The sequence below is a fragment of the Coenobita brevimanus genome, chromosome 10 (assembly GCF_032717465.1).
Source record: "Coenobita brevimanus isolate Jiangsu-jjx chromosome 10, ASM3271746v2, whole genome shotgun sequence".
NCBI classification, from domain to species: Eukaryota; Metazoa; Arthropoda; class Malacostraca; order Decapoda; family Coenobitidae; genus Coenobita; species Coenobita brevimanus.
The window spans coordinates 5,073,270-5,085,593 of NC_136963.1; the positions used below are offsets into that span (position 1 = coordinate 5,073,270).

At 44.7% G+C, this 12,324-nt stretch overlaps 1 protein-coding gene across 1 annotated transcript in view; it reads right to left on the bottom strand.

The window, feature by feature from the left end:
* Positions 1-5,133: 5,133 nt before the first annotated feature.
* flfl (serine/threonine-protein phosphatase 4 regulatory subunit 3 flfl) overlaps positions 5,134-12,324 on the bottom strand; it is a 31,264-nt gene continuing 24,073 nt past the window's right edge. Inside the window, exons 15-16 of the mRNA XM_080280762.1 lie at positions 5,755-5,945; positions 5,134-5,715 (exon numbers count right to left, since the gene is read on the bottom strand). Coding sequence (XP_080136888.1) covers positions 5,134-5,715; positions 5,755-5,945 — 773 coding nt within the window. The remainder of the gene's footprint in view (positions 5,716-5,754; positions 5,946-12,324) is intronic.

A 12,324-nucleotide genomic window follows, 5' to 3' on the forward strand; every position in this document is an offset into this window, starting at 1 on the left:
TACAGCAGGATACAAGAGACTGGAGGCCACTTGGATAACTCTTACTTGGAATGTCTGCGCGCGCAAACTGAGCCCATTTTCCTTCGCTATCCCCTTTTCAATTTTAGGTCATAATTCCTATATATTCATCATTAATATATTCCAAAATACTTAAATATATTTTTCTAGGGCTATATCCATAATGCCAACTGTATAACGACTTACTATTTCATATTGTCATGAGTCCGTTGATTTCAAATATTCAAATTGTTTCAAATTCGTATGTAATTATTCTCTAATATATTACAATGTCTCAATAACTTTTCTGTACGTTTTCGAAAATAGTGTGTCAACAATTTATCTAAAATATGTACAAAATGCCACATCAGGGCCCATTATCCCTTGACTACATCAGTTTTTAAATGTAATAATCTCACTCACCTGCGGAGAGAGAGAGAGAGAGAGAGAGAGAGAGAGAGAGAGAGAGAGAGAGAGAACCTTCTTATATCTCATTTTTTTCATATCAAAGCCTAGATGATGATGATGATGATGGTGGTGGTGGCGGTGGAGGTAGTGGTGGTCGTGGTAGTGGTGGTGGTAGTGATGAGGATGATAATGATGATAATAATAATAATGATGATGGCATAATAACTCAGCAAATGTCATTCAAAATATAATTATTAATGAACGCGGTCGCCATGGCAACGGCTTGTTTACGTTCGGTGTCGTCATGGCTGCCAAGAACGTCAGGAATTTTTATTGGTATTCAATTTTCGCGCGACGCCGCTCAGTCTAGACGGTTATAACTGAATGTGTCCTGAATTTTGAATTATTGCACACCATTTTTATATAATTCTGTCTATCTATCTATCTATCTATCTATTGCCAGACGCCGTAATTTCGTAATGGGTGGTTACAAACACCGCGTCTATCTACCTCTGTCTATCTATCTGTATATCTATTACCTGAAGCTTTAATTCCATAAGGGATGGTCACAAACAAATCGCCTCCATGTCGCCCTGTCCCCTGCATTGCATTGCCCTGCTCCCAGTTCACACCCCTTCTCTCATATACCTCTCCACTCCATCAAGCATCTCCCATCAGGTAATATTTTCATTGTACAGATGAACTAACTATTCAGGATGGACTAATTCTCCAAGGTAGCAGAGCTGTAATACAATTTAACATGAGAAAGTCACCCAAAGAAGCCATCCACTCCCCTCACTCAGGCATGGAAGGGTGGCTGAGAAGAGGACGTGAGTTTTTTTTGTGTGTGTGTCCGACTCTGGGCATAGGTTTCACAGCCTGCTATCAAGGCCCAGTAGTCCTCCTACATACCATACACCTCCACATGTCACCACTTCGGCGCTAACACCCACCGTCCATATTGAATACATGCTAGGGCTGTCTCATACAGGACTGGTGTATTGGTATTAGCGGGGGTATTTTTACGACATGTCGGCGGGTCATCTGGTAGATCAGTAAAGCCTGATTTAATGAAATTCAAATCCTTAAACTGTTCCCTGCCCCAGCGGGATTTGAACCTGGGTGTGTGTTTTGGCCGGCACGAAGGCAGAGGTCAAACAGTGTGTAAACATTATGCCTCATGAGTTATTTGACAGGCCCGGGGATAAAGTAGGTATGGACTTCATGGCTATCAGTGGTCATAACTACTTAATTACAATACACAACTTTAATCATTTCATTCATTCATTGCCAGACGCCATGTATCCCAAACGGGGTGGCCAAGAGCTTAAAGTTAATTGTTTTACAGGGAGGGGCACTAATCCTCCACCAACCCCACCTGACATGTAGGGATGCCCACTTTAATCATTTCTGGTTAATTGATTACTTAGACCATTCACAAGCTACCACAGTGGTGAGAAAGCTTAAGCCTCATTATGCCAGGTATGGTTTGCCGTCAGTCAGCGACAATGGTCCACAGTGTGTAAGAGAAGAATTTAAGGAATTTGGCCAGAGATATGACTCTGAACACAGGACAAGCAGCCCAACCCACCCACAGGCAAGAGCAGGATCAGCAGTCAAAATGGCAAAACGCCTCATTAGGAAAAAAAAATATGGGAGAAATGGAGTCCCCCCGAGCTAAGCCCTGTATTGGACTATATAGCCCCGCTAGGGTTACAGGAGGGAGCTACCCCTCCCGGCACGGCATCCCGAACGAGGCTTGAACTTGCAATCCCCCGATTACAAGTCCAGCGCGCTACCACTGTGCTACCGTGCCCCCCTGCCTCATTAGGAAAGCTGTGGAACTTGGCAGGGACCCTTGGCTGGCCACACTAGATTATCCAAACACCCACACACGACACCAGCTACAGTCCTGCCCAGTGTTACTTGGGGCGTAGGACAAACACACTACTGCCAACAGCATCCAGTCTACTCAGACCTCAGCAGATAGACACAGAGCTGATGAAGAGAGAAAGGGAGAGGAAGGACATTAGGAGTAAGTGGTATTATGACAGAGCTGCTGGAGACCTACAGAAGCTGCAAGAGGGACATGAAGTGAACATGACACCATATACAAAGGCAGGACGCACTGGGAGTCAGGCAGTCTTGGAGAGGCTTGATAAAAGGTCATACATGGTGGAGGGGGAGTCAGGTGTTTTGAGAAAGAACAGATGTCACTTAATACGAACGGAGGAAAATAGCAACGAAGACACAAGTAATTCGGCAGAGGAACCTCCAGTACGTAACGAACAAGGTGGTACTATTTATCTATCTGTCTACTGCCAGACGCCTTAATCCCGTAAGGGGTGGCCACAAACAAATCGCCTCCATGTTGCCTGTCCCCCGCCATTTCACTGCCCTGCTCCCAGCTCGCACCCCCCTCTCTCCTATACCTTTCCACTCCACTATAAGATGAACACAGTGACTCAACACGTAAAAATAACACAAACGGTGAGAGGACGATCATGTGACAGAGGTAGGAAAGTTAATGGCAAGGGGAGTGTGTGGGTGAGTGAGGTGGAGGGAAGGGGGAGAGGAAGGCTGAGGATGGGATGGAGGTGTGTGTGAGAGAGGGGGGTGTGAGTTGGGAGCAGGGCAGTGAGATGGCAGGGGACGGGGCGACGTGGAGGCGATTTGTTTGTGGCCACCCCGTACGGGATTAAGGCGTCTGGCAATAAACAGATAGAATATTCTCTCGGTGATAAAAATTTCTTATTACTGTACAGCCTCCTTTTCTACTATCTAAATATTTAAGTGTAGTAGTAATGATTTCTTACAAAGGGGAAGGACGTTACAAATTCAAAATATTGTGTGTCATTGTATCTTTATCTTTACCGAACTATGTGATTTGGTTGTTTTGTTCACGTGTTGTTTATCAGGCCTCCCACAAAAACACAACGCAAAACACCTGTCTGTATTTCCTACTGCCTATGACCTCCAGTCTTTCCAACGCAGTGTGTCCAGGCATCTCAAAATGAACGCATCTTGAATTTGGCTCTCTTTTGTATTGTATAATAGGTCAACTCTGGAACTGTCTCCCTCTGTCTGTATTTCCCACTTCCTACGACCTCCAGTCTTTCCAACGCAGTGTGTCCAGGCATCTCAAAATGAACGCATCTTGAATTTGACTCTCTTTTGTTTTTGGTTTTTCTTGGAAGGAGCGGTTTCCGGGTTCCTGGCCTTTGGTTCCTTCTTCCTTGCATAAAAAAAAAAAAAAAACTAGGCTACAGGCTTTCCCCCTCGTACTTGTACTTATACCAAACTGTTGGTTATGGATTCCAAACACCCTCTTACCCCCTCTGCACAGCTCTATTCCTCGGCCTCCATCACATCCCTTACCTATAGCCTACCCCGTCACCCCTCCTGGTCTCCTCCCCTCACACACACACACACACACACACACACACACACACACACACACACACACACACACACACACACACACACCACTGGAACTCTCACCTTGGACTTCCAGGAGACTCCTCTGCACCAGGCATGTCATCCATATTGGTCCTGATATGGGTAGTGACCTATCGCCAGTCTCTTTTTCATTCCTACGCCCCCGTCGCTTAGCGGTTTAGCCTCTGCCCTGGGAAATTATGCCTCCTCTTCCGCCCTTCCCCTACACCAGGCAGCTGAGGAGTTTTAAGACTGGCTGGGACTGGGAGGCGAATCTGTCACCGCTGCTCTTCAAGGTGTCTAGTGTTTCTCCTTTGCATTTCCTTTTCTCTTTTCGGCCATGTCTCAGCGCTAAAGTTTGGGTTCATTTTCTCTCTGGCGTCCCCTGGTGGATATACAGCAAAAGTCGGTACAGGATCGTAGTGAGGCGTGGAATGCGTGAAGAAAATAAATCTAGAGGAAATTCGAACTCAAACATTCCCTCCAAAACACAGCTGATTCCCATCCTGGCCTTGGGACGGGGCTGGTATGAAATATTGTTGTCATGGTCGATAAATGCAACCAAGAGCCATATATTCATGCAGATCCCTTCCTTGTGATTTATTTTATTTATGGTTCCTCTCCAGCAGCGCCATACTTACCTTGGGATCCGGATTGATGGTACCGTTCCTAGGTGAAGTTGTACGTTGATCTGCACCTCTCGTATTTCAAACATCTGGACCAGCTATGATGCCCTCTACTACTACAGAACTTGTCTACTCCAATCTCCTTGTCAGTCTCTCATTCTCCATCCCTCTATCTCATCCTTGGTCTCCCCCTCCACCTGTTCATCGTCTCATTATCCATTCATCCTTGGTATCCTCCTCCACCTGCCACTCTTCTATCAGTCAGTTTTTCCTTCACTCTCTCCATCTCATCCTTGGTCTCCCCCTCCACCTCACTCACATACTCTCCTGGTTAGTCTCATTTCCCTTTCTCTCCGCTCCATCCCCCCATCTCATCCTAGGTCTCCCCTACCACCTCACTCGCTCTCCTAGTCAGTCTCATTCTTCATCCCTCCACTTCACACTTGTTATGCCACGTACTCAGCTCAACTCCTTGCTGCTGAGTACGAGGGTCTGATCTGAGTTCTTTCCAAGCCTGGATCTAAAGCATCAAGCAATGGCAGTGCTCTAGACCACAGGCTAACCAATCCTACACGTATATTACCATACAAACATACAGCAGCTGAGCACAATACAGTGTGGTGGATTAGACACGCTATGGGAGATACAGGGATAGGAGTTGTGACTAATAATGACAGGGTAACTGCAGGTGTGGCAGTGTCCCGTCAGGTGTGCGCCCTCTGAAGGTGCACAGGACCACTGTCGTATGCCGGATCGTCAGATGAAGGCTGCTGGGCGGCGTAGAGAGAGGCCTATCCCTGGAGGGGCCTCTGGAGGAGTGTCGGCCCTCGGGACTGGAGCCGAACAGGGTGAGCAGGCGCTCTGCCTTGCGCCTACCCCTGATGGAGGATGGCTCGCCGGCTGGTCTAAGGAGGTCTCGGCCGGGAATCCTGGGGGTGTCCCTTGGTGACTGGGGGCTGCGGCCTCCGTCGAGAGGCTGCCTGCTGCGTCTGCCACTCCTGGAGTCCGACAGTGACGGGTGACGTCGGGTGCTGGCTGTAGTGAGCGTACCTCCAGACTCTATGGTGTCGCTCCAGACCCTCTCCAGCAGTGACTCCGCTACGGAGCTAGCGCCGCCCCTTTGGGTGTGGGGAGAGCGGGAGGGGCGTCCCGCTCGGCCTCTGGAGGAGTGAGGCGAGCAAGGGGCGTTGCCCTCAGCGGGTGCCGAGGGGTAGCAAACGAGGGAAGCACGGTGGGCGTTCCCTCCCTGGTGAGCACAGTGGGCACTGCCGCGGTTCCACTAGACCCTGGGACTGCAGGTGAGAGGAGCACGGTGGGCGTCCTGTCCCCGGCAAGCACGGTGAGCGTCGCCAGTCCTGCTCCCAGCGGGGGCTGTGGGTGAGGGAAGCAGGTGGGCGTTCTTGCCGAGACGAGCACGGCGGGCGGCGTCGCGGTCCTGCTTGGGAAGTCTGTTGGTACACAAGTCCCTCCCCGGTCCTGGTGAGCGATGGTCCAGTGGAGGGTAACACAGCAGGTGACATACCTCCCGTGCAGTTCGTCGAGGGCAAGAGGGGCGCGTGGTGGTTGGGGACGTATGCTCGTCTTGCTCGGGCTCTTGTTGCGCCTCTCTGTGGTCTCCCTTTGTACTTAAACACTCCTAGTCAGTCTCTCATTCTCCATCCCATCCCTCCACTTCAGTCACTCCATTCCTCCACTTCATTCTCCTAGTCTCTCTCTCATTCTCCATTCTCTCCATTACATCCCTCCACCATTCGCCTGGCCAGTCTCTCATTCTCCATCCTCTCCACTCTCCTAGTCAGTCTCTCATTCTCTCCACGTATAAGGATAATAAAACAATAATTATTCAAGACTCCATGTTTTCTTGGGCGTTGCTGTGACGTCATGTAAACAAAAATAAAATAAATGGACAAACAGGCTCCGTTTTCTGTGCAACCAGGGGCGGGGGGGGGGGGGGGGATATAAAATTGTGCTTAACTGCGACAAAATTTACAAATATTTCTTAAGTCATAATTTATATCATGTCTATTTCAATCCTCCAATTAGATGTTGCATTCAACTTCCTCCTCCCTTCTTGCTACCTCACCTCAACGATTTATTTACACATCAATGGACAGCTTCCATCTCAATATTTCTCCCTAAACATGAATTAAAATCTATAAAAATCGCCATTAAGGTGCAAGAACAGATAGATATGCGAAGATAGATAAAGATAGATGGATATGAGGAACGGGAATTAAACCATAAAGAAAAATGACATCCAACTGAAGGAGTGAACTAAGCGGGACTTTCAAAAACGTAAACATAACTATTTTTTCCAAATTACATTTCCTTTCAACCAAACATTTTCTATTTTGCGATTTATATGTCACAATTTACCTACAGATGTGTTATGCTCTTGAAACTATATCAATTATTCTTTTCGTTTTCATTACCAACGAATTTTAAACTAAAAAATATGAACTCTAAAAAAAAATAATAATAATAATAGCCTTCCATGGATTTCAAATGTGAGATGATACTGAGAAATTATGCTAATGATGATGATGGTGATGATGATGATGATGGTATGTGAAAAATAATGATAGGAAAAATGATGGTGCGGGTAACAGAAGTATTAGTAGTGTTCATAGTAATAATAATCATAATAATAATAATAATTATAATAATGATAATAATGGTTGAAATTATAAGAATCTTTCCCTGACGCCAGAAAAATAGTGAATTATGTAAATATAGTTAAACATATGGATGAATAGATAGATAGATACATAGACGTAATATGAATGGAAACAAAATAAATGTACTTGATAGATGGATAGACAGACAGACAGACATACAGATAGATATATAACCAGATAGATGGATATAAACATGAAAAACCATAACACAAATTCAAAACGAACATCCACATAGAATGGCAAAAAACAAACATTCGTTCTAGCTGGCAAATCTCCTTGGTTACTAACTAAAATTTTTGAGAGAGAGAGAGTGAGAGAGGGGGGGGGGAAGGGAGGTTAAACATTGGATCTCTGGCAGCCTCCCTATTCAGTGCCTTATCCCTGGTGACTCTCCATGCTGCTCAATCTCTGGTAGCCTTCCTATTCAGTGCCTTATCCCTGGTGGCTCTCCATGCTGCTCAATCTCTGGCAGCCTCCCTATTCAGTGCCTTATCCCTGGTGGCTCTCCATGCTGCTCAATCTCTGGCAGCCTCCCTATTCAGTGCCTTATCCCTGGTGGCTCTCCATGCTGCTCCATCTCTGGCAGCCTCCCTATTCAGTGCCTTATCCCTGGTGGCTCTCCATGCTGCTCAATCTCTGGCAGCCTCCCTATTCAGTGCCTTATCCCTGGTGACTCACCATGCTGCTCAATCTCTGGCAGCCTCCCTATTCAGTGCCTTATCCCTGGTGACTCTCCATGCTGCTCAATCTCTGGTAGCCTTCCTATTCAGTGCCTTATCCCTGGTGACTCTCCATGCTGCTCAATCTCTGGCAGCCTTCCTATTCAGTGCCTTATCCCTGGTGACTCTCCATGCTGCTCAATCTCTGGCAGCCTTCCTATTCAGTGCCTTATCCCTGGTGACTCTCCATGCTGCTCAATCTCTGGCAGCCTCCCAATTCAGTGCCTTATCCCTGGTGACTCTCCATGCTGCTCAATCTCTGGTAGCCTTCCTATTCAGTGCCTTATCTCTGGTGACTCTCCATGCTGCTCAATCTCTGGCAGCCTCCCTATTCAGTGCCTTATCCCTGGTGGCTCTCCATGCTGCTCAATCTCTGGCAGCCTCCCTATTCAGTGCCTTATCCCTGAGGTCACACTCTATGACCTCATCCCAGGTCTTATTTGGTCTGCCTCTCACAACCCCAACGTTCACACCTCTCACCCTCCACACCCAAATGTCATCCTCCATCCATAATAATAATAATAATAATAAAAATTTGTTTTTGTCTTGAACATCATCTAAAGTGGCCAAGTGTAGTCAGATTGGAGGGTTGATTTGACTAGTAACCAAGGAGACTCATTCCTACCTCAAAGACTCATTGAAAATCACATATCTACAACTTGACATTCATGGTTCTGTTGGAAAAAAAAAAATAAAATAATAATAATAATATAGTAATAGGGCTTAAAATCTATCTATCTATCTATTGCCAGATGCCTTAATCCCATAAGGGGTGGCCACAAACAAATCACCTCCATGTCGCCCTGTCCCCTGCCATTTCACTGCCCTGCTCCACACACACCCCTCTCTCATATACCTCTCCACCCCATCCCTCCATCTCATCCTTGGCCTCCCCCTCCCTCTGCCACCCTCCACCTCACTCACATACACTCTCCATGTTAGTCTCTCTCTCTGACAATAATAATAATAATAATAATAATAATAAACATGGCCTGGATTTACAAGGGCTCAGTTCTTATCCTTGGTGTTCCATTGGCTAGGATCCTCGCCTGCCTCCTTCTACGTTTTTCCTCGTTTCTTCTTGTTTGCGTTTTTCCTGATATTTCCAGCGTTTTCCCCACTGACCTCCGTTTCCCCCATTTTTCCAGTGTTTTTTCCGGTGTTTTTCCTCATAATTTCCTGCATTTCCCACGTTTTTTTCTGCGTTTCCCCCCAATTGACCTGCGTTTTTCCCTGTATTTTCCAGCGTCTTTCCCCCCATTGTCCCAGTGTTTTTCGCTGTATTTTCCCCCATTTTTCCAGTGTTTTTTTGCTGTGTTTTTCCTCATTCTTTCCTGCATTTCCCCCATTTCTTTCCTGTGTTTTTCCCCATTTTTCAGTGTTCTCTTCCTGAGTTTCTGATCAGCTGGTATCCTGTTTATTCATTGTTTTTCTGCGTTTTCCTATCTGTTTTTCTGCGTTTGGCCATTATTCTGCGTTTTCCTGTCTGTTTTTCTGCGTTTGGCCATTAGTCTGCATTTCCCTCTGTTTTTCCTGCAATTTACCCAATTTTTTCTGTATTTTCCTGTTTGTTTTTCTGCGTTTCCCTTTGATTTTCTACGTTTTTCCTGGTCTACACTGTTCCCTCACCCGTTTTTCTGCATTTCCCTGTTTTTCTGTTTGTTTTCCTGCGTTTCCCTTCGTTTTACAGTGTTTTTCCTGTTTCTCTGCATCTCCCAGCCCATATTGCTGCATTTTCCTCCTTCTCTGAGTTTCCCCTGTGTTTTTCTGTTTGTTTTTCAGCGTCTCCCTTCATTTTCCTGTTTTTCCACATTTCCTTGCCAATTTCTCTGCATTTCCCTTCATTTTTCAGTGTTTTTCTTGTTTTTCTGCATTTACTCGCCCATTTCTCTGCATTTCCCTTCGTTTTTCAGTGTTTTTCTGCGTTGCCCCGCCCACTTTTCTGTGTTTTTTCCTGTTTGCCTGGGGGTATGACGGCACAGCAACGCCCCCACGTTTACACTATATAAAAATAATAATCAGGGTAATGGCGGTTATTTTCAAACAGACGACGCCATCTTGAAACACCCCAACCCCACCCCCTCACCACCTCAGGAGAAATATTTTGAATCTATTTTCGATTTTATGCCCGTTTTCTGTCATGTCATAAAAATTTTGAGTCTGCTCTTTTATCTATTTATTTTTTCCAATGTGTCCCACTTTTTTTCATGTCAAATTCTGAAGTTATTTTTCTTTTTATATGCCCATGGAAATCTAAAAAATTATTTGAGTCTATTCTCCAATTCAACTTTCTTCTTTTCTCCCTTTCTTTGTCTTTCTCCTTCCTTCCTTTCCCTCTCACTCCTTTCTTCCTCCCTTCCTCTCTCTCTCTCTCCTTTCTTCCTCCCTTTCTCTCTCTCTCTCCTTTCTTCCTCCCTTCCTCTCTCTCTCCTTCCTTCCTTCCTCCCTCTCTCTCCTTCCCTCCTCCCTTCCTCACTCTTTCTCCTTCCTTCTTCCTTACCGTACTTCCTTCCTCCCTCCTCTCTCTCCCTGCCTCCCTCCTCTCTCTCCTTCCCTCCTCCCTTCCTCTCTCTCTCCTTCGTTACTCCCTCACTGTCCTTCCTCCATTTGGTTTTCATTATTTTTGTAATATATATACCCATTAACTTTCAAAAAATTGCTGTTTCATATATTAGTTTGTTTTTCTCTCTCTCTCTTAATTTTTATGTTTGGGAAATTCTCTCTCCACACTGCTCAATCTCTGGCAGCCTTCCTATTCAGACCCTCAGCCTATCCCTGGTGGCTCTTCACGTTGATCAAAATCTAGCAGCCCATTTTAGGACATTATTTATTGGACATTTCCCCAATTTTAGGACCTATTCATTGGACATTTCCCCAATTTTAGGACCTATTCATTGGACATTTCCCCAATTTTAGGACCTATTCATTGGACATTTCCCCAATTTTAGGACATTCATTGGACATTTCCCCAATTTTAGGACCTATTCATTGGACATTTCCCCAATTCTAGGACATTTTTTTCACGGGAGATTTTCTGTTTTAGGACATTTTAAACTCTATGGACATTTTTTTCCACCTTTAGGACATATATATATTTCACTGGACATTTTTTCCAATTTTAGGACATTTCTGAATAATTTTAGGGACAATTATTTTTTACTCTGAGGGCATTTTTCACTGGATTTATTATCATTTTTTTTCATTTTTGGATTTGGGGGGGGGGGGTGGGGGTGGGTCACAAAATGGCGCCGTCCCAAGGGCCGCCATTACAAAGGATAGTACACCTGCGGTACATCTGTCTATTTTGTACAGTAATCGTCCAGTAAATGTACTCCACGCCATCAAGCACACCTACCTCCACCCTGCCGCAGCCTCGCCTCATCCTCGGGGTCCATATCCCACGTTTCCAGGTTGCGTCAGTGTCACTCCACGCCTGACCTCTGTTTACACTTCCTGTTTACACTTCCTGCATTCATTATTCATATTAATTCGCTAATATTCATAATTCTACATCCATTTTTCACTCACGCTCCTCTATATTCACGGTTCTTCACTCAAATCCGTTTCTGTTCATATTTCTTCATGCGTTTTTCACTCAAACTTGTCTCATTTCAAAATTCTTCATTCTTTTTCACCCAACTTTGTTTCTATTCCAAATTCTTCATTCCTTTTTCACTCGTCTGCTTTCATATGTAATTCTTCATCTGTCATTCACTCAAATCTGCTTCGATTCATAATTTATCACTCTCTTTCTTCAATATTCTGTTTCTGTTCAAAGTTCTTCACTCTTTTCACTCAAATTTCCCAAGATTCACGATTCTCCCTTCATTTTTTTCAATTTTCTGTCTCTATTAATAATTCTTCATCTGTTTTTCACTCAAATTTCCTAATATTCATAATTCTTCATCTGTTTTTCACTTAAATCTGCTGCTATTCACAATCCTTCAACTGCTTTCCTCTCCCATTTCTTTACATTCAAATCATTCAAAATTCTTCACTCAAATCTGTCTAGTATTCACAATTCTTCACTCAGTTCTCACTTGGGCTTCCTTACATTACCATACCATACATATATTCCCAGTCGTTGCTTCATCGTCTGAGTGGATGGTTAGGTCAAGGCCATTTTCCACCCAAATTTGTTTACCACCAGGCCCTTTCCTCCGATAACCTTTACGATAAATTGGGTAACTCGTTTATCCATCGTACGATTGTTTGTTTATATTTTCTTTGTTACGATTTTTCTTACGATCTCCAAGCCTCGTATGTTGTCATTTTCTTTTTTTTTTTTTTTACGTAGCTTGTTGTTTTTCTGCCTCGCGTCCATTTTCTCTTCCTAATTCTCTTTATTTTCACACTTTCTGTCTTTAATTTCTCTCTCCCTCTCTCTTCTCTCTCATTTTTCACACTTTCTGTCTTTAATTTCTCTCTCCCTCTCTCTTAATTCTCTCTCACTTTTCA